Source organism: Mytilus californianus, unplaced genomic scaffold (genome assembly GCF_021869535.1).
Source record: "Mytilus californianus isolate M0D057914Y unplaced genomic scaffold, xbMytCali1.0.p SCAF_12, whole genome shotgun sequence".
Classification (NCBI taxonomy): Eukaryota; Metazoa; Mollusca; class Bivalvia; order Mytilida; family Mytilidae; genus Mytilus; species Mytilus californianus.
Window position 1 is genome coordinate 29,868,271 of NW_026262604.1, and position 23,629 is coordinate 29,891,899.

Here is a 23,629-nt window from a genome sequence, read left to right on the forward strand (position 1 = left end):
GTTAATTTTTGTTACGCGGACACTGTACGATACAATAGCTTTATATAGTACAAATTGAGGTGACGTTAAGGTGGACATCAATAACGTCGCCGAAACATCCACGGGATATAGCTTGAAAACAAGCACGGTTGCTAAGGACTTCCTTTGCACCTTTAGATTCATTGTTCATTTTTGGATCGCATTTGGAATAATAAAAGATTATGTGGACCAACGAATTAGAAAATCTTGATCAAGTAAAAATATCTGCCCATTTTCATGATTTTTCCATATATATCCTTTGGTTTTTTTTGTCATATTATGCTGTTTCAACAGCTTGTATCTGAAATATAAAAACGGTTACCCCTTTTTTATTTAATTTCTGATGTATTTTTACAAGCAGAATCTACATGTAGAATAAAACAAATATGTAGAGTTAATTACATACACTTCGCCTTAAATTTTTAGTTAGATTAAGAAATTTCATTATGTACTCCTGGCTGCACTTACAATGTGTAGCATGTTACTAAAATTAACTGCTGATAAAATCCTATAAGCATTTAATGTAATATATTCAATAGTTTGGTTATATATGTACAATATACGACTGATAAATTGTTTTGCACTGCTACATTTACGCATTTATTCATACATCAATTGCGTCTGCAGTAGCTGTGGGATTTAAAAATAAATAATATACCGTATAACAATTTATTACGGCTTAACATCCCTGACCACACTTTTACATACTGACAGATAATCAATAAATAATAACATTTGTCAGCTTGATTATGCAAAAAATTTATCATGAGTTATAGACTATTTAGAAAATTTATTATTTTGTTACGAGTTGTTGTTATTTGTGATAAATCGACACAATATTTTAATAAAGAAATTACAAAATGTATACCTGTTAATAAGTACTGCGTTTTAAATAACTACCATCTGTTCTTTTTTTACAAACTACATTTTTGCCAGAGGGATTTCTCCCAGTAAATGTTTGTTTCTATGTATTATGGCATTAATCAATGCCATGCAAAAAACCTTGTTACTTTGAGGCCAGATGGATTTTAATTTACCTGAGTTTTGCTCCAGGTACTAATATGTATATATAATTAAACAACATTTTATTATCTAAAGTTTTAGTATTTGTCAGATAGTCAGCTTCATTATTTGCAAAATGAGAACTGGAATGATACAGTCGTGTTTTTTGTTGATTTTGCTATTTTCAATGTCCGAACAATGTGGATGTCCAGCACAGTATACACAGCAAGTCGTTTGCGACTCCAAATTAGGTAAGACCAGTTTTTTGTGTCTAAAGGTATGAAGGGTTTCATGTGATTAAAAAAAAATTGTAACATGTTTTAGGGATGATTAAAAAATAAGACAATTATGAGAATATAATAAATTTTCAAAGAAGGAACAAGACATAAACAATAAAAAAAGGCAAAGCACGGTCAGCTTTACATCAGGTTCGTTTGAAGAAGTAGTAAAGCTTTCTATTTTTTTCTGTTTTGTTTTGTTATAAAAATAGAGCACATGATTTTTATGTTGGATTTTGGAGTACAAAAGTGGAGATGTCGAATATTAGGGGGAAGGGGGTGGGTAAAACAGTAGGATCTGTGGGAAAGAAGGAAACAAGTGGTAAGTCGGGAAAATTACAATAACACTGGTATTTCGAAAATGAACATCCCTCATAAAATATACTACATTTTCAATACTTCTTCAAGTCATCAAACAATGTTTACACCAATGGAATTCCACAAGAACAAGATAAACGTTGAAATACTTTATTTTCGCAAAAAATCAATGTTTTTAATTCTTCATATTGAATACTAAAACTACTCAATATAGAATTGAAAAATGAATTGTTTGTTGCTTCTTTTACAGTTGTAACAGCTAAAATTGAATCGTCCTCATCTGATAGATTCCACACGAACTATAAAATATCTGTGACAAAGTTTCATCATGTAAGTATTGACAAATATTGTTATCGTCAAATGCGTTTAATGAAGAAGTCCGTGAGATGGATTTAAAACGGATAACGAGTGCTCATATAAATTTGACATTCATTCAAATTTACTTTTTGATCAGAAAGAATATTGTTAATTATTTCTTTTGTGATTTTTCGAATTGTAAGGAAGAGGAGTTGTAGTAGTGTTTGATTTATACTGGTTTTTGTACATTATTTAAATTGATCAGACCATTTGAGTCTTTTTATGACCTTTGCAACATTTCTCTTTGTTTGAGTTGAGATTTTCTACCCACTAATGGTTTTTTTTGTGAAAAAATAATCCTATACACAAGCAAACTACTCGTTTTGCTATCGAAAGTAACTTTGTATAATATGCTAAAAGCTTGTAATTTTTGTAAGAATCTTTTACTGTTTCATTGGACTAATTAACAAAATATTTTCAGTTTTCGTCTTTAATTATTGTTTTAGAGCCTTGTAAAATATGTTATAGGATATAAGAGCTGTAATGCTTCTAATTTTAATCAATAGTTTTGTTATTATTTTATATATGACAGGGTAAGATGGAATATGATAAGTTGTCCGATAAAAAGACCCTGGAGACACCAAAATCAAGTGCAGCATGTGGACCTGTGGTTCTCACTGTAGGATCAAGTTATATTTTATCAGGTTAAACATTGTTCGACATTACAGACTGAAGCATAACATGCAATTTTTCTTTTAGTTTTTTTAAAAGTTTTAATTGGCCAAGAACGTTGCAGAAGATGGAAAAATCAATAACATGCCATGTATTTCATTAAGCTATACCATAAATAATAAAATCAGCAATCATATAAAATGAAGCGACAAATTCACTAATGCAAATAATATATGGGATTGTTGGGTAAAGCAGGTTTACCATTCTGTGGACAGTTTCCAATAGGCTAATATCGATGTAGTTGTATATTTTAAATTGAATTTTAGGTCCTTTTTGGTTATCTTCAAATGTTTCAAAGTCGTATACATCGCATCATTGTCTTTCAAAATGTAAGGCGTTAAGCGTGTCTGATGGAGGTAAATCCAGAGAACTGTCTGAAATAGGCAACGTTCTCCCTTGCTGTATTTTCGTTTAACATCTTAACTTCGTACTTTTTGGACTTTTTAAAATATTTGATTTGATCGTCACTGTTGCGTATTTTGTAAAAACAAAATCAGACGTAAACAATTGTAATCCTGGTATATATGATGAGTTTATTGTCGTTATATTTTCTTATCGATATGCTATGCTTTGGAATCCTTTTTCGATATCCGGAAATAACATTTTAATGTAAATAATATGTATGATTTATTTTATAATATTCCTGTTTCTTTTGTTTTAATATTAGTCATCAATGATTTAAAGTTTTATCATGTTTTCTTATTGATGAATTTATTGTATTAGTTTAAAATAACATTTTAATGTAAATAATATGTATGATTTTTTTTTTATAATATTCCTGTTTCTTTGTTTTAAATAAATTGTAATGTATTTCAAAATTCAAAGTTTTAATATTAGTTATCAATGATTTAAAGTTTTACCATGTAATCTTATTGATGGAATGGTATTTGTTAATAAGCATTTTCGTTGTAAAATTCAGTTTTAGTAAATTGAAAGACTTACTGTCTGTTTACAGAAAAGAAAAAAAAAACGTCTTGTTTTATTTTAAATAGCTATTGCTGTGATAAAGCTTTTTTGTGCTAATGCGGCGTAAATCAATCGCCTATCAATCAATCAATCAATTGATACGTCTTGGAAAATAAGTTTATCTTCACTTAGTTGAAGTAACCCCTTCTTTTAGATTTGAGTACATTTTACAATAAAACATTAGGTGAAGAAAGGTAAGGCTAGTGTTCAAATTGGGGTTTTGGTTAACATAAGAGTAAGGGTCAGAACAATATCACATTATATGGTAATTTCTCCTTACGTACGTAAAGTCCGAGAAGTAAATAAAAGCAACAGGAGTATACCGCTGTTCAAAAGTCATAAATCGATAAAGCGAAAACAAAACCGGGATACAAAATAAAAACGAGGAAAACACATCAACTATATGAAGAAAACAGCGGAACAACATTAACGTTGAACTGCAACAAAAACAAACGCCAACATACTTAGAATTTGATAACAACTGCCATGTTCCTAACTTGGTACAGGATATTTTAAGAAAAATGATATAAATTTGAATTGATAAATTTATTAGTAATTATTACTTCAATTGCCTCTAAATTCTACTTTCATTGATTTATTTGAACAAATACATAGAATCAGCAAAATAAACTTATTGTGAGGCTAGTGCTTACAGTATAGTTTCAATTTATCATGTTCATTATACATTTACTTAGTTTGTTTATTTTTCACTTAAAAGTTGATCTGTATGATGGGAAAATGAGCCATAACTTATGTGGTCTCCAGGTTGAAGCCAAAGGTGCAAGTCATGTCTTGTTACAAGGTTTGGCTGGAAAATATAAAGATAATTGTGGATGTGAGGTATGTTTGTGTTATTGTTTAAGTGACTACAGGTGTCACAAATGAAGCAGATACGACTAAATAAATATTTATTTGATTACGGACTTGTGTATGCCCTTCTTATTACTAATAGTTTGTTTTAAATGAAGGCATGATAAAACATCATTTGTACTTCTTGCCGTATCGTCACACTAGAATAACACACTAGTATCTTTTTCAAAATGAAATTAAACCACATTGTATACCCTACGATTGTAGGTATACAGTTAATAATGTTTTTATAAAAATGTATAGACTTTTCCGATATAGGGAGAAAACATTTTAATGAAAGTAATAAGTATAATATTTTAATATTATTCCAGTCATTTAAAACATTAAAAATGGAATATTATTGTTAATTGACTGAAGTTTCATCTTATTGGTAAAATGTTATGTAAATAAGTAACTTCGCTTTAAACTAAAGTTTAGTAAATTGAAAGACCTTTTGTCTGATTTTTAACCTATCTTTAATTAAAATATTTGAAAAGCTCTTGCTGGTATAGCGTTTTTGTGCTGATGAGGCGTAACACAATCACCAATCAATCATCATTTTAGGGCAACGTTTTTCAAAGAGCCCGTTACTTCAGACACAAACTGTGTATGACCAACAATGATTTTAATGTATTTATTCTGAAATATATACATTTTCTGGGTTTATTTTATTATTTTTAGCAACAAAGGCAAGGGTTTTCTATTGAATTGCCCAAAATATTTTCATGCTTACTATGAATTTGTGACACACAAAAATAACTTGAAAACTAAACATTTCTCCAAGATGATACACTTTTCATATTGTTTTACTTTGTATTACTTTCAGATTCCGTATGCGTTTGATCCTCCACTAATAGGCCCACAAACCAGAAACCATTGTAGAAATGCACCTCAAGGATGCTCCTATCAAAGTCTGTGTAGCAGGAATGGATACGGTAGATGCAAGTGGCAAGGTTGTTAAACAACAATCATTAAAAAAGTTTCGTTTAAACACTTTGTTAGTTATTTTGCTACTTTTTGAAAAACAAATTCGATAGATTGATTGTTAGTTTGCTTAACGTCCTGTGGTAAATAATTCCTGGCATGTCAAGGACATATTACTAATGCATACAAAAGGTAGTTACAATCTGCTCGATCACCCTCTCATCTGTGCGTTATTTAAATAATGTTTTTCTTTATCCTAAGCGTAATCGTTATTAGCACACAGAGCAACATTTTGTGGGCAATATTTCCATTTGAATAAATTCACGTGTCCAAGCTTTGCTTACAATTATCTGAAGACGCTTCCTTCTACTGTCTGTTTTAAAAAAACCTTCGAGATCGTTTAATTTTGTCTGATTAATACACGCCTTCAAAAATTTGCAGATTGAAATGTCATTGGCTGATGAAAAAGTGTAGTCCAATCCTTGTAAGCAATGCGTAGACATAGGATCTGAATTTTAATTATATTGATAAGTACCTTACTTATTATCGGATTTGTGACCGATGATTTTTTTCCTGCTCTATCTTGTTTCTTATCAGAACAGTCGCTGGTTCTTTATTTCAGTAGCATGTATCTCCAGGATCCAAATCAAGGTTGTATCGCGTTAAATGCAATGCAGGTGAAAAAAATAACAAAATAATATTTTATAAGTTTTCGACCCATGGTTTTATTACAGCATGCAATTTGATTAAAGAAGAATACTGAGACTTTTTAAAATCGTCAAATAACAAGATATAACACTCAAAAAGTATGTTATTGTTGAATAATGCTTATTAAAACATACATAACATACCTGGAGTGACTTTGGTGAAGTCTTCAGCTTAGTTTTGTTCGTTTCCATGGTAAGTGTTAATATATTTTTTACTTACGTTCTGTATAATGTTTTCATAAAATTTAAAAGGAAAGGAAATCAATAGCAAACTTTTACTTGAGAATGTTTTGAAAATATATAAACAAAAATGTATCTTTTTTAACAGACGGAATGATATAATACTTAATTTGGCCTCTGAATGGTAAACCCAGTGAAAATATGCTAGTCTTTCAAAATTTAGTACATTTTTTTTATAAATTGACAAAGAAGAGTAATTTTTTTATTTAAGAGCACAACAGTTTACCTCTAATATCACTTTGACGCAATGAATGTTTCGAAATTGACATAGATGCCAAAAAATATTTACATTTTCACATTTGTTTGGACGGAATAGATATGAGCCAATGTCTCACTCTAGTGTGTTTATGAGATCTCAATCTTCCCACTTTACATCTGACCATTGTGAAATAAACAAACACACATAAACACGCACAGTAAAACTAAGTTGAACAGAAGGCCGTGTTCAATTTTAGAATAGGTAACCGAAGAAACTAAGCAAAATGACACTGATTAACATCAATTAACAACGTAATACTAGCAGTTAGTGACATGCCATCTCCAATCCTCTCGATTAAACTGATCTAACGATTACGTCTTCATCATATGAAGTTTCATGCCATCGTATATGATAAGAGAAAAACCTAACCCGTATCATACCAAAAACTGGTTTAAGAATAAATATGTCTGTTGTAAACCTGTGAGTGAATCAATATTTACTCCTAAAATGCCATATTTATTAACTTGACAACAGTATCGTATCTATATCCCACTTGCATAAGTCTGTATAAAGATTTGATTAGTTTATAAGGTGAGTTACGGTATTTTCGTGCTTTGTATAGAACTTTACCTTAAAATATGGGATGTGAAAAACCTGAACGTATAATATGTCTGAACGTTGATTTATATTTACCAGTAAGGTTCGGAGATGAATCGAAGTAAGTATGCAAGTAGTACATGCTAATTTCGTTTGAGATATTATGATGTATCACAAATATCAAAAACTTTATTTTATACATTTAGTGACAACATATTAGATTATCTTAACTATTCTAAATCTTTGTAACAATTTTTGTTTAAAGTTAAAGTCTATAAATACATTTAATTTGTAAAAAAATATCATCAGGTTATATATATTAACATTGTTGTCAGAAAGGATATCCGTTTGACACTTTTTTTGATTTATTGTTAATTTCAAAACTCAAATCTACTGCAGACGCAACAGGTGTGAAACAGATTTTTAAATGTGCAGTGCAAACTAATATATCATTGTACATATATCAATTAATTAGATAGGTTCGTATATTTTAATAAATTGTTATCATCAATTCATTTAAGCAACATATTGTTCTCTATAAAAACGCCAGAGGTAATCGTTGATTTATTATATACTAATCACGGATGATAGACAATTCACAAATCGTAAGTATAATCTACATGCATTTCCTACGGATATGTTGTTTGTGATACAAAAAGTCAAATAGATATTGCAAGAACAAATTTGATTCTATTGTTATTAGAAAATTATTTATGTTCAACCTATTGTTACACCATTATATATTCAATTGTTGTTTTATTATTTAATACTTCTTTTGTGTGAACATGCCACTCTGTATACCTTTGTGTATACATGTTGTGCTAGTCTATTTGTTACAGTAAAGAAAATTCATTATAAAAAAAAAAAACAAAAAAAAAAACAGTCAAAATATTTGCCTACGACAACACTTTTAATGATGTTATCAGTGGACATTTTTATTTTATTTGAAATAGTTGTATATAACTAATCAGTCGCACAACTCTACGTAGACTATATTCATTGTCCAGATGTCTTATGATTAAATACAAATCGCATAACAGTTGTTTAGAGTTGGACACAGCGTTTCAAAAACTTGCGTTCCCATATACGCTCCTGCACTATTGACACTCAAGGTAGTCTTAGAATGTTCGCTTTTCCGCAAATTTGACGGACAATTCTAGGCTTGGATCGAAAGAATTAAACTTCAAAGCTTTTGCATGAATTTTACATTAACCTCTAAATTTAAAACACTTCTTTACTTTCAGTTTTTAAACAAAATTTTAAAAAAATTCTTACCTACTTATGATTATCATATAATGTGACATATGCGTAACAGTGAAGAATATTCGAACCTGAAGGTTGCATTTCTGTAAATATTGACAATGCAATTTCCCATAGGAACTCCTTTTACGGCTAAAACTGTACTACTTTTACTATGAAGTTTTGAAAAAAATAATATTCTAGAATGGAAAGTTCATATGCACTACTATTTTTTCAAAGGTAAAAAAGATAGAGTTGTGCGGCATATTTTCAACGTTTATATGCCCCGAACTTCTAACAGTTTGAACTAACACTAAATTTCTTAACCACCCCTACCTTAACTGTAGGATTACCACAGATTTCAATATAAACAATATGCATATGTATATTTACTGGTAATATTCCCCAGTTATGTCTCGTTGAGATCATAACTGGGAACCAGTATGTAAACAAAACTAATTATCTATGAATATTCTATATCTCCCCAAAAGAGGTGTGGTTTGAGAAACAGCTGTATTTACAAAGTGCAACCTGAGCAAATCCAGACACTACGATCAGAGCGGTTTATTTAAGTGTTATCTTATTGATAAACTGTTATTTGTAAATAAGTAATTTTGCTTTAAACTAACGTTCTAGTGAATTGAAATACTTTTTGTCTGTTTTTAAAAATACAAACGTCTTGTTATACTATTTAGAATAGCTCTCGCCGCAATAAAGCCTTTATGGCGGCGTAAAGCAATCACCAACCATTCAATCAATCAATATATTTAGTGGAACATTGCATTACGTGGAAAAATATTAAGGGAGCTACCATTTGACTTTTATGGGGGCTAGGATGAAATTTGAAAAAAGGCCGGACAGGAGTGTTAGGTGAAAAAAAGGCAGGATGACAATTTATGTAAAAAACGTCAGAATAGACTTATAAAAAAGGCAGGACCGAATAGAGTGAAAAAAGGCAGGACAGCGATTACAACTTTAAAAAAAATCATCCTACCCCCTCCTCCCCCCACCCACCTACAAAAAAATAAGTCATACGGTAGCTCCCGGATAAACACATTGTCTATAATTTCGTTTTATGCGGTATGAGTTTTGCTCATTGTTGAAGTCCCTACGATGAATTATGGTTATCAAAGGTACCAGGATTATAATTATTAATACGCCAGACGCGCGTTTCGTCTACATAAGACTCATGAGTGACGCTCAGATAAAAAAAAGTTATAAAGCCAAACAAGTACAAAGTCGAAGAGCATTGAGGACCCAAATTTCCAAAACGTTGTGCCAAATACGGTTAAGGTAATCTATGCCTGGGATAAGAAAATCCTTAGTTTTTCGAAAAATTCATAGTTTTGTAAACAGGAAATTTATAAATAAATGACCATATTATTGATATTCATGTCAACACCGAAGTGCTGACTACTGGGCTGGTGATACCTTTAGGGAAAAAAGTCCACCAGCAGTGGCATCGCCCCAGTAGTGTAAATAGTTATCAAAGGTACCAGGATTATAATTTAAAACGCCAGATGCGCGTTTCGTCAACATAAGACTCATCAGTGACGCTAAGATCAAAGTAGTTATAAAGCCAAACAAGTACAAAGTTGAAGAGCATTGAGGACCCAAATTTCCAAAAAGTTGTGCCAAATAATTGTTATTTATTCGTCATTTTGTCTGTTGGCGATAGATTGGCTTCTTATTTTTATATTGCATATAAAAATAACATGAAAAAAGAAAATTTCAACGACAAAAGTGTTAGTTTTTTCTTCATGGAAAAGAAGTAAATTGTCGGATTTCCATACACGCACTTAACACAAATAATTTAAAAGGGACTGGTTGTTTTGTTGTTGCGCATCATCGAAAGTCATTGACACGGAACAAAATTATCATTTCTCTGCAGAAACGTCTGCGAGTGAAACAACGGTGAGAATGAAATCATTTGTCTTTTTTTATAAGTGATGGTTCCCTTTCTAGGGGAATGTTTACTGATTTATTTTTTTGATGAACTGTCAAAAACAGTTGGTATTTTTACGCTAAAATGTTCGAAATGAGAGACTATAAAAGGTAAGTAAGTATCACCTGTCGAAACAGTAAACAAAATGATAAACACTATAAAAATACCCATATAAAGACATTTATAAGTATCCCTTCAAACAACATAATTTAGTAAGTTGAAATACTTATGTGTTCCAGAGAGATATTGGCTTTCATCTGCACTAGAGCAGAAATAATGTCCTTCACAAGAAAGGAAGAGATAAGAAATATTCATATAACCAAATAATTTATTAGGTTTGTAGATATTTTTATACATGGGAAACTCCACTTATTATTATTATTTCCTCTCAGTTTTGACATTTCCCATCGTAGACAATGATGTCATCAATAGCTATATCTCCATGGTAACCTTTTCCTTTGTAACCTCTTATTACTACTTCAAAATCAGAGGAAGAAGATAATGTAACATTCATTCTATTCCATTGAAATCCCTGCTCACCGGATAATACTTGCAACACAAGGTAATTTGCTGGTGTTTGGTTTTTCTGTAAAAAAAGCATAAATTACACAATATGTTTACTCTCTGATACACAAACACGCACTTTCTTTGGTTTTTAAATTTTGGACATTGAGATTAATGATAACGAATTGATAAAATAAGAAGAGAACTAAATATGCATATGATTATTATACATTTTTGTTCAAAGGCTTGCTCTCACTCCGTGAAAGACCCTTTGGTGACCTTCGGCTATTTTCTGTTGATTGATCGTGTTGTTGTCTCTTTGACATATTCCCCATTTCCATTTTCAATTTTAGTATATCCAAAATCATCGAACTTACAATGTAGACCCGAGCAAAATATAATAAAGAATCTGTCATGAATATTTACCTTTATCAATTATTTTTATTCAAAAACTACTTCAATATTATAATCACAAGGGAATGCAAATAATCTTTTAAAAGAACAACCACATCATGCTGATCTAAAAAATGTGTTTAGATAATGAAATGGCAATGGGTTTTTTTTTAAACGCGGGATCATTAATGTTATAATTGAATTCAAATTCTGCGTAAAAACTGAATCTAAAATATAGTTTTAATTCAGACGTCTTTAAAGCAACATATTTGATATTGTCTTAAATTCTTTATAGATTTCCCTACGTTATAGTTTATTAACGCTTTTGAAATTTTGTATTCTGGCAATGCTACAATAAATAAAAAATAATGTATACATACACAGAGGAAAAGAGATTCGGAAGATGCTTAACAGAATATTCAAACTCAGTAGTAAAAAGCAATCGACAATGCTAAGGAAAAAACGAAAAACGACTAGACAATAGAAAAGGTCTACAAAATACATCATAATAATAACCCAGCAACAGGAACCCCACCAAAAACAAGGAATGATATCAATTGTTCCGGAAGGTCAGTTATTCAATGATAATATTTACCTGGATTATTCCAATCTCGAGCTTGTCAATATCTGATCCAAACATGTGAAACCAGAGACTTAAACATCTGTCCTGGTTTCCAGTCATTATTGGTGATACCAGATCAGCATATTCGTGACGAGTGTGACTTGATGTTTCAATATACAAATATGTACCTCGTACGTTACCTGAAATTATATTAGAAATGGGGTATACTAATACCATTTTAGACAAATACCATTAAAAGGCAATTGTGCGTTCATATTAATGATACAAGAATTATTTGTTTTGTAAAATTAATGAAATTAATAAATTTATCTTCTCTCTTTAATTCTTTGAATACTAGTATAACTTATTTCCAATTGTTTTGACTGGAAGCAGCAGCATCATGGATGACACATTAGTAAAACAGTTACTGCTTACATATTTCTGAAGCTTCAAATTTCAACAATTCGTCGCAAAGTGTTTAATGTTTTATATCTTACACAACTTAATAGTATTTATGCGATGGTTCATATTGAAAGCTCGCCGCGATATAGCCTTTTTTGCTTAGGCAGCTTAAATCATACTAAGTCTAAACTATACTAAACCTGCATAATGAACTAATAATTGAACTCTTTTTCCTAGCGATCAGTTTTGACATTAAGGAGGTACCAAACACCTTGACTAACATAAATGTGGCTCGTTTAATTTTCATAAAATTTTGACAAAATATTTACTTTGACAACAAAGCGATCAGTTTTGACATTAAGGAGGTACCAAACACCTTGACTAACATAAATGTGGCTCGTTTAATTTTCATAAAATTTTGACAAAATATTTACTTTGACCTTATGTGTGATGAAATAAATATAAAATTTTCAAAAAACATGAACCACACACTTTATCAGAAAAATCTCATTGGTTATATAGCAGTTTGACAAACAGTGACACTTATTTTGATCATTGAGATTTCCTTAACAATAGAACGTGATTAAAACGTTCAGCTGATTTTTACAGAGTTATCTCCTTGTTGTGGTATGTACCACCTAAATGAGTTGTTGACATAACAATTACAGTTTCAGCCTTAAAAAAAGATATCATAACTTTATCATAACTTCGATTTCTTACCTATAGTATGATCATAACTTGGACCTGTGGCTGTTGACGTTGTTCCTGCTCTATGAGATAACCAATCAAAATTGTCACTGGGAACTTGTTTCCATAGACATATATCTCCTGCTTCAAAATCACAGTTGTATTGCGTAATACCTGTAAAAAAAACCACCTCAAAATTACGCATGAAGTGTAAGTTAAAGAAAGCTTGGTTAATTCAACAAAATCAGCTGTGATGTGTTTCAGCTTTTGATTTTGCCATTTGATAAGGGGGCTTTCCGTTTTGAATGTTCCTCGTTTTTTTAATGTTACGTTATACTTCGTAAAAAATTTCTCACAATTACTTTTAAATAAATATAGTCAGGATTTCATTCTGATAATCGTATACAATATCCCGCCAAAGGCTGGACCAGAAGTATGTAAAATACCTGTTACACATTTATTGGACGTCATTTGTGCTTTTAACCTAACAGTATGGAATTGTAACTTGGCATTTGTGTTGCATATATGATATTAAATGTTCGTTAGGAAAATGATGCAGCACCTTTTACGATATTGAGGCAAGTTTTACTCTACCAAGTATTAGAGTAAATTATTTCATTTTTGTAAGGTTCGATCATCATTAGCTGAAGAAAACTATCTTTTATTTAATAAGGTGTGTAAAAATTTTGCTTTGAGAGTTTGGTAGTTAACTCTTGTTATAATTTAGATAAAATTTTGGAAGATTAGGGGAAAATATTTTTTGTAAAATTTGGAAAGAACAGTCCATGTATATTGTGTTAGAACTAAGCAATATGCAGGCATTAAATTAATTGTTATGTAGCGCTCCAAAAGATCGATAACGTCAAATTAATTGAAACTGAAGTTATTGGCTTATGGTTAGCCAACGGACAGACGAATGGACGGAGTCAATCGGTACCTAGACCTGCTACCGCCTTCGCCGGCGCAGGCAAATATGGGAAGTCCATAAAAAAAATTACAAAAAAAACGTTATAAGCCAACGGAAAAAGTGTAAAAAAAACTTATAGATTCCTGACTGGGCACATAAATGTTATAGTACAACTTATTTTATGTTGAAAGGATTGTATCGATTGCTAAAGCGAAGGCTTACATGTTCTTCCACAGTAATGTTGACTCATTGTCAGGAGGGACATTGTTGTATTGGTGACGAAAATGTGAATGTATTGTACACAAGGCGTCCCAATCTTAACCTTTTTATTATTTACTTGATTTATGGACAATAAATTCAGAGGTTTCTACCAAAGATTGTCCATTAAATATTACTATGAAGTAACATTTGTTTCTTAAAAAAGATTAATAGTAATCCCCTATGGTTCCTGATCCAAATAAGTCTCCCGTCCTGTTGCTCGTTCAACCACAAATTAAGTGTGATGTCTTATTCAGTGATATATTAATCACAGTGGGCGAGATTGTGGTTACGGCAATTAGAACATATCTGTGTTCATCTGTGACACCAACACTCCTAAACGGTTAACGAGTGATAATCACAATAATCCTTAAAATACAGTGATTTAATTTATAGCAATAAATAACGATGCACATGTGCATACTGTTATACAAAAAAATTAAGACAGTATGTACGTAGGAAATGAACTGTCTCCCAGAACATACATTTAAATCTAGGTACATCTAATTTTCAACTAAATTCATCAATTACCTTTAACCTTCAATTCATATGTTGCAATTTTCCTTCCATTTATAAAACAAGTGTAGTTCCCCTGGTCGTTTGGTAGAACATCTGGTATCGTCAATTGATGTTTATCAGACGATACTTTTACACGTGGGTGTAAACTACTCGAATCCTTCGTCCACGTGACCAAGCCAAAAAATCCTGTACTGTTTTTACAATCAATAACAATATTTTTGCTACCTACTTGGATACCCTGATCACTTCTACTTTGCTGTTCTGAAATTGATATTAACAATAAAAATTATCGTTTGAACTGTTTTACATTTGTCATTTCGGGGCCTTTTATAGCTGACAATGCGGAATGGACTCTGCTCATTGTTGAAGGTCGTACAGACATATAGTTGTAAAATGTATGTGTCGCCAAGTCTCCTGTGGAGAGTTGTCTCATTTGCAATAATACCACATCTTTTTATTTTTAGATACACTTTCAATTTCATTATGGCCGTTGGTGCAATTCTTTTGTGAATTAAGATAAAAATGCATTTAGTAGAAATTGGAATTAGAGTTTTTGCCAAAGTCTGGATACAAGGCTATAGAAAATGTGTACATTTTTTAACATTTAAATTTGTTGTTGACCCGTATTTGCTAAATCCACGAAAAAGGTATCCAACGAATAATAATGAATCCATACAGTAACAGTCGTTTATATTACCGTTAAAATAAATGAATGATGTCGACTGTGTTTTCCATTACTAAAGCAACACATTAAATGATATATAATGTGTACAGAACTAATCACAAAAACAACATGTTTCAATTGAATTCCGAAACTTTAAATTCAATCTTTGTCAGCTTCTGATGTAGACTTATGTGTCTTGGACTTTGCTGCTAGTTACCTTTTAAATATATTTTAAGAATCATTATAATAAGCCTTCAAATAAACTGAATGTGTCTATATGTCTATACACAAACCACGCCTCTTTTGGGGAATATAATATTCATAAAAATTTTGTTTTGTTTAGATACTGGTTCCCAGATAAGATCTCTATGTTTCATTTAAAAGAGTCATAACTCGGAAATGTTACCAGTATAAATATAAAAGGAAGCGGCGAAAATAGAATTCTGAGGAAGACCAAAAGTGAAAGGAGGGGTAATACATAATTTTAGTATAAGTTTAGACTCTTAGAAGGTCGGGCATATAAATGTTGAAAATATGCCGCACAGCCATATGTTTTGACCTTTGAATAAGATATAAGTGCTAATCAACTTTCAATTTTAGGATATATTTTTTCCCGAAACTTCATAGTGAAAGGGACACAGTTTTAGCCGTTAAGATAGTTCCTATGGGAAATTGCATTGTCTATATTTATAGAAATGCAACATATAGGACACAAATACCGCCGGCGTGTAGCCTAACAGGTGAGAGTAAATGTCTTGAAACCCATATGAAGTGGGTGTTCAAAGGACATATATTTAGGCAGGCTACACTGTATTTATGCCTCACTTATAGGCAGTTTGTTTTTTTTCCGTAAGTGCGTCTTCCGTTCGTCCGTCTGTCCCGCTTCAGGGTAAAGTTTTTGGTTAAAATGTTTGGTTAAGGTAGTTTTTGATGAAGTTGAAGTCCAATCAACTTAAAACTTAGTACACATGTTCCCTATGATATGACATGTTTGATTGTAATGCCACATTAGAGTTTTGACCCAAATTGCACGATCCACTGAACATAGAAAATAAATCGGCTTTAGGTTAAAGTTTTTGATTTAAGTGTTTGGTCAAGATAATGTGAGATGACGCTGGAGTCCAATCAATTTGAAACTTAGTACACATGTTCCTTATGATAAGATCTTTCTCATTTTAATGCCAAATAAGAGTTTCCAATGTCTCGGTTTACTGAACATAGACGTGTACTATGGACACATTATTGTCTGGTTTATAGTCGGGTTAATATTTATGTAGAGACTAGGAAATTTACAATTTAGAGTAAATGGAAAGCGGAACTAACAACCATAATTTCATTCATGGATTAACAATTAGTATTCCCTTATGTGTCCAAAAACTCGGTCCAGATATGCATGAATTATGCAACAAATGAAAAATATTTAACTACAACTCGACGTAAGATGGACAAAATATCTAGAGTCAAAACGAAATGTGAACTCAACAAGTAAGTAATCTTTTTATACTTGTTTTCAAAAGAAGAGATACATTGTATTCCGTTATTGTAACAACGAATAACGCTTTTAACAAAATGAACCTTTAGGCCACCGAATGGTCGTAAATCCATTTGATCGTCCTCCCCAGTGACTGTCCTTTGAATAATTTCTTTATAATTGCAATTTTTATGGTACTGTTTGTTTAATTTATTCTCATTTTTTTAAGTATTCTAAAGGGTGGAAAACATTATTACATTAAGAGTAAAGCGTTTCAATTTTTATAGCCAATCCGGTCCGTGAAATTGTAGTTTTCTATTTAAACAAGAGAGAGAATAACGATGACAAACGCCTCTAGAAAATTTGCCATTTGATTGTATATAGAACATTAGGGACACTATTTTTCAGCTGTTCGAATAGTTGCTTTTGGAATTAAAATAAGATGTGAGATGTATGTCTTCGACAGGTACGAGACAGCATCACAACGACACAACACTGAAAAAAACATATACAAGACAACATACAACCTTCAACACAAGGGAGGTGTCCATACAAGACGTAAAGCTCTAAATAGAACCAAAAATTGCTTGATTGGTGTTTATCTAACGTCCCGTGGCAATAATTCATGCATGTTCCTGACGATCAATGCTTTGAAAACCATAACTCTAATTGGCGTTTACCGTAACGTGTATTTTAAAGAATATAGTTGGTAATAAAATTCGGGTTAAAATGAACAGAACGAAGTTTGCACCGATAAGCATTATCTAACATGTTAGTTAACAACAGTCTTATGTTTTGTATTTTGAACATAAATTTCCTTTCTGGCCATTATACTTACTTAATTTACAAACACAGTCCTGATCTAAAACTTTACCATCAGGGCCCTTTGGTCCTTGGTCTCCTTTTTGACCTATTTCTCCTAGTTGACCTGAAAAAGTGAAAGCTATATGATATATTGTTTTTGTAATATATGACAATTTACTGATGTAACATTAATATCTAGTAATGATACAATTGGCGAAGTTAACCATTATCCTTGGGGCTCACATTTTATCTTAATATCTTCAAGAATATATCAAAATCAAAATATATCAAAATAAATCTAACAACTAAATATACTGTGGAGCAAGGATAAACAAACCTGTTCCATATAATACGATTGCAAATTATGAAATTAAATTTCTATATTTCAATGAACAAAATCCCAACAAAGGCCAAAAAAGAAGGTGAATGAGGGCATTATATGACTTATATTCATTGAATAATTGAAATAATGCGTTTAAGTTGAGTTACAAAAACAAAATGAACACCATTTCCAACATTCATAATAAACCAATGACAAAGTAGATGATTTACTAAGTACAACCCTTATATGTCAAATTTGAAAAACCCGGGCGTGCTTAATGTAATACTAGTAATATAATGAAGTTTCAGAGAAAGTTTCATTACAGTCTAATTCTATGGTTCAGATAGGAAAAAGACGGGAGAGTCAAATACAAATGTGCACTGTAGTATATGGCTATAGATAAGTCATATAGTGTCATGCCATAGTGAACCTAAATCTTTGTTAGAATGATGTTAAATACGGACGCATAGGCACTTCACATTTCCAACTCATTTGGTTGCTTATTCAGGACCAGTAGCAAACGAACGAATAGACTCATCGATCATTGCATACCAACCGCTTAAGAAGAGTAGGGTATTATAAGAAATAGACAGCTTATCATAATAAATCAATATTTAAGTACAAAAGAAATACAATATCATATGCAATTCAACACGGAATTAAAGCATTTGCGACATTCTCACACTTATGCACTTATTTCACTTTTTGACTAAAATGTTCGTATGCAGGTACACTTGTTACATATTGTAAGATATAATGGCTATTACGTGTTTAAAATATTTTATTTCTGATTTTGAATTTTTTATATTACCGTTAAACCCTTTTGCGCCGGTCAGGCCTGGTGGTCCAATTAGACCTATATCCCCTTTTGGTCCTCTTAAGCCCTGGCTTCCAGGTTCTCCCTTTAATCCAATTATGGCTGGATCGCCAATTTCCCCTTTCAAACCTTTTTCTCCTTTCATACCAGGATCTCCACGAAGACCCGGAGGTCCTCTCTGTCCTTTATCGCCTGGTGGACCTAGCGGTCCTTGATACCCTGGATCTCCCATCAATCCAGGGTGACCAGTCAAACCCTTAGCTCCGTGTATTCCTTGGTTTCCTTTAACGCCACTTAAGCCCCGTGGTCCTTCAGAAAATAAATATTGTTAATCTACTTAATTGAATGCGTACATTTAAGATTATCTAAACGAAAGCCAAAATTGTGTTTTAGTAAACTGTTTGTTGACTTTATATGTTCATATATAGTTCAACAAATGTAGATATGTATATATAAAACTACCGGGACCAATTTTAATGCACCAGATGTGCATTTAGAGAATTATTGTGTCTTCATTGATGCTCGAAGTCCACATATTTGTTGGCAAAACTTATATAGATCTTTAAATGTTTGATTATGTGTTGCTCGTTTTCACCTTTTTTCTGCCTATATTTTACTGACCTATTTTGTCTTTTAAATTTAATTTGTTCTGATGTTAAACTGTCTCTTATTTTTGTTCATCTATTTGTTTAAGTTTAACAATATGTTATTGTAAATTTTAAATTGATCTTACTGTAAGTGACTCACTTTTATCTATTTTGTTTCTTTTAAAAATAATATTGTATACCACCGAAATATAGAAAGGTAACAAGTGGTAACCAGTGGTTTTGCTTGATGTGAAATGCTGGTTGTCGTTTGTTGCTGTAAATCATATTCGTTTTTGTTTTATTATCTTGTACATACATCTAGCTGTTAGTTTCCTCGTTTGAGAGTATTACATTTGCCATTTAGGATCCGTTTGAAGTTGACTATGCAGTATGGATTTTGCTCATTGTTGAAGGCCGCACGGTGACCTATAGTTGTTAACTTCTATGTCATTTTTGTCTCTTGCGGAGAGTTGTAACATTGGCAGTCATACCACATCTTCTTATTTTTATTTTAATCATTTAATTTGATAAATTCATGTCGTTTATTAAATGCGAATTCGTAAGATATTGCGAAAGCGTGAGTTTTAAAGGGACTCGAATACTAGTACAATGAAAATAACTTGAAATCGAAACAATGTCGGTAAACTTTTACCATGAAAAATTATTCATCGTAGTGAAAGCGTAGTACTCACCTTTTGTTCCCTTTGCCCCAGGTTGTCCTTTAATTCCTACAAAAGAAACACATTAGTTTTATGGTAAAGAGCACACAGTACGCCCGTCATACGCATACTGATGATGTTGCCAAAATGATATGGACATTTGTAGAAGGTTTTTTTTATCAGAAGGCGTTAAAATGCTATTATAAAAAACAACTTACAGAAGGCTAGCTTGAGGCGTATGAAAACGTGTTCAAATTTATTGTTAACAGCCTCGTTAATCTTGTGAAATAAATCTTAAAGCACGCACGTTTGTGTGAAAAAATTACAAATGGGCGCCTCATTTAAGAAAGTGTTATATATCGGCTTGGCGAATTCAACAATACCAAATTTGATCATATTTCTATACTATAGTTTACTCTTCAAAGGTCCATTTAATTAAACCTATGATCAGCAAATTTATTTACAGGATTTAACTGATACTCACCCCAAGAACAAACGGTACCATTACTAGAAGTGCAGTGTTGTTCTAGAATAGATTCCTGTAAATATAAACAAATGTACTTCATAATCTTACCTTAATTGCTTTCTCAAACAAGATACTTCCAAATAAGGAAGTCTAGGTTAAAAAGTGTCTAAATAATGTATGAAATGTGTTTTTCATTTATATCTGCTTTGCCTTTTTCAAAACTATTTCATTATTGCTCATCTTTTACGTTTGGTGTTACGTTGAAAGAAACGAAAAACAGCTGCCCAACAAGCATAGTTGCAGTATCAGATTTATTGATTAATTTGCTGTTTTAAGCCTCATTAACATATTGACGAATGATATGTAACGTACAGATTTAAGTTTAAAAGAAGTGTAATTAAAAAAAAATCAATTAACCCATTTTATATATATAATCAACGTTTAAAACTAATATTTGTCAATGATAAAACAAATGTCATCTGACGTCCACATGCATTTCTACTTTGTGATACGTGTATCATAGGATATTTGAGGTGTTATACCACCAACTCATAGTACGTCTCATCCGGTTGCATATGGAATGAATTTAGAGGTGTAGGAAATTAATCCTATATATTTCATTGCATTAACAATTTTTGAATTATAAACATATATCTTGTGTGTTTCAAAGCACCATTATGTTTTATTTAGTGTTTCTATAGAAGATTAAGGAAACCTGATGTTACATGGTTACTTAGGTTGTACACATGAACAACAATGTGAAAAATTTGATTGGTTAACTTCCGATGATGGTTATTTTCTTATATGCAATAAAATGGTAAGCAGTATTTTGTTTATAGTAATTGACTGGATTAACTTTACTCATGCCAAGTATTTCTTTTTTTGAAACAAAGATAAATTCTGCACAATGTTTTGAAAAGTGCAAATTTAACAAAGAGTAATAGTGGAATATCAATGGAGGTTTCACACCCTTTAAACACTTTCTATAGCTATAAATACTATATGTGACACTACCTTTTGATACATTATATAAAGCACAATTGATGTCATACCTGCATGGTTAGCAACTGTTGAAACATAGCGTGAAGAGAGGAGGATGTCTGTCTTTTATGTAGATCCTTACGAACTCCATTTTCAGGTTCCAAGACTTTAAGTATGTCTTTTACTATATTGTTCGGAAGATGTTTGGTGTTCTCTAGGAAATTTATCATTTCTTTTGTCTGAAAACAAAAAAACTAAACTAAACATGTTTTCTTCTGTGTTGTTTTTCTTTCCTCTCATTTGTTCTTACAAAAGGGACTAAATATTGATTACAACTGCATGAAATATTTACCAATAAATGATTCCGTTTTTATTCCAGAGCTACATGGTTATATAATACCGTTTCACGAACCAATATGAAGATAAAGAGGTCGACTGAAGTATTCACAAAAAAACATATCTCAAATATCGGTACTGTGTCTTTCTAGCATGTCTGACATATTGTTGGATGTTTGGTGCTGTGTTTCATGTTTATTATTCTCTTCATTTCCTTCGAATGAATAAAGTATTCTTCCCTTGTTCACAATTTGCATACTCGTGGTGGAACTTCCTTTTATAAAGCAGGTATTAGACGATAATGGGTAAATGTGTTAGCTTTTTGTATTGTTATATTCTAAAAGCTCTTATAGTTTGTGTTCCCGAGCGGAAGGATGATGTTATTCAATAATCGCGTAGTGTGTGAGAGTAAATATGCATTTGTTTTATTACTATTGAGTTAGTTTTGTATTCACATTTGGTTGATTTTTATCTTAAAAGGTCACACTCCTTGAGGTCAGTGTGTTGCTAGCATGCAATTAAAAATTCATAATTTTTATACAAATGTATTATGCACACGTAAGAAATAACTAATCTTACCTCAGACATTGTATCCTCAGAACCACATCGTGTTTCCAGGACCCGTAACTTTTCTGACTCGTATAAGTATTCATGCTTGAGTGTGTAGGTTTTATAATATTGCCAAAGAGACAATATAATAAATAAAGCCGTGTACAATGTTGTCAGACATATAAGTATTGTACGAGATAAAGGTTTAATCTCCATTTTGAAATACTTATCACGCAGACATTTCATGTTAGTATTACAATATGTAGAATTATCTATACATGTATGTCCAAATATAGCAAAACAAGTTAAACCTTGGTCAAAGGTCCTTTACAATAATCTTTTATGGATTTAAGTTATGAATTTTGAAAATATCATTTTCTTTCGCTAAAGACATTCTTTAAAAGGTAAACTACATTTTTGAAACTAAAACACAAAACAAAATGTTTCATAGATTTTAAAGGAAATTTCGAAAGTGCTTTTTAAAACTGATTAAAACGGGAATTAATGTTATTTTATCCTAGAATAATAATTTTATAAACGGACAGTCAATACTAGTTAATGTATCATGATTGTTATTTGACTTCAACTGTCAATCTAATCTTCTTAATGCTACTATTATTCGGTCAATCGATAATTATTTAACAATTTTCTATCTTTCTTACAAGCTTCGGTAACTGCGATAACAGGTCTAGTAACCGCTCGACTCCATCCTTCCGTCAATGGATAGAAAACTTTCTTCGAGTTTTTCTGTCTTCTTCTATGGAAGATAATGATTGAATATTTAGACTGCAGCTTTAAAATATTGAGATGTAGTGTGTTAGCATGTTTTACATTGCTGTGCAGCAACTACCTGTTTGATGATAGTTTGGAATTTTACAACACTCATTGTACAAGTGAAATGTTGGTCAAAATTTTATTTGTTTCTATGGAAGAGAACGACTTTATATAATGGTCTGCAGCTCGATAAGTACCGATTATCAGGTCTGCATATTTATATTGTAAAATAATTGCTGCGAGTCACAATATGAAACTTTCTGTCGAGTGAGCGCACCGAACGAGTTCAAAAAGGCTCGATATTGTGTCGAGCAGCTGATATTTTACAATATAGATTTGATGAAAATCTAATAATCGATTTATCGGATTATATATTTGTGTATTTTGCATGATAGAAACAAGTCTTTTTCTTTGTTTAACTAGCAAACAGGGAGATGAATGATAAGTTCGGGTCAAACCAATGTTGGTTCATTCATTGTGACGTCGATGATATGTCTGGGTCAAAGGTTTTTATGCCGATTTAACGTATTTAACGTCACAAAGCCGTGATACGCAATTTTATGAAGAGCTGAGCAGAGTGATACAGACAGTTGGAACACCGACAATATTGAGTCGCAGCATGTTTGCAATTCATACATCTGCCGTGAAGCAACTTT

The 23,629-nt window shown here is 31.6% G+C and overlaps 2 protein-coding genes across 2 annotated transcripts; one reads left to right on the forward strand and one right to left on the reverse strand.

Annotated features, from left to right (window-relative positions):
* The first annotated feature begins 1,057 nt into the window (after window positions 1–1,057).
* On the forward strand, window positions 1,058–5,451 carry LOC127721671 (uncharacterized). The gene is made up of 5 exons (XM_052228469.1): window positions 1,058–1,271; window positions 1,867–1,946; window positions 2,506–2,617; window positions 4,330–4,451; window positions 5,287–5,451. The coding sequence occupies exons 1-5, from the start codon at window positions 1,157–1,159 to the stop codon at window positions 5,419–5,421; spliced, it is 564 nt and encodes a 187-aa protein (XP_052084429.1). The 5' UTR covers window positions 1,058–1,156; the 3' UTR covers window positions 5,422–5,451.
* A 5,168-nt stretch (window positions 5,452–10,619) lies between these two features.
* Window positions 10,620–21,760, reverse strand: LOC127721668 (uncharacterized). Its single transcript, XM_052228463.1, has 9 exons — window positions 21,386–21,760; window positions 20,352–20,406; window positions 19,901–19,936; window positions 18,616–18,930; window positions 17,517–17,606; window positions 14,556–14,804; window positions 12,893–13,033; window positions 11,804–11,970; window positions 10,620–10,897 (listed from the first exon to the last, which is right to left on the reverse strand). The coding sequence occupies exons 1-9, from the start codon at window positions 21,542–21,544 to the stop codon at window positions 10,700–10,702; spliced, it is 1,410 nt and encodes a 469-aa protein (XP_052084423.1). The 5' UTR covers window positions 21,545–21,760; the 3' UTR covers window positions 10,620–10,699.
* Between the last annotated feature and the right edge of the window lie 1,869 nt (window positions 21,761–23,629).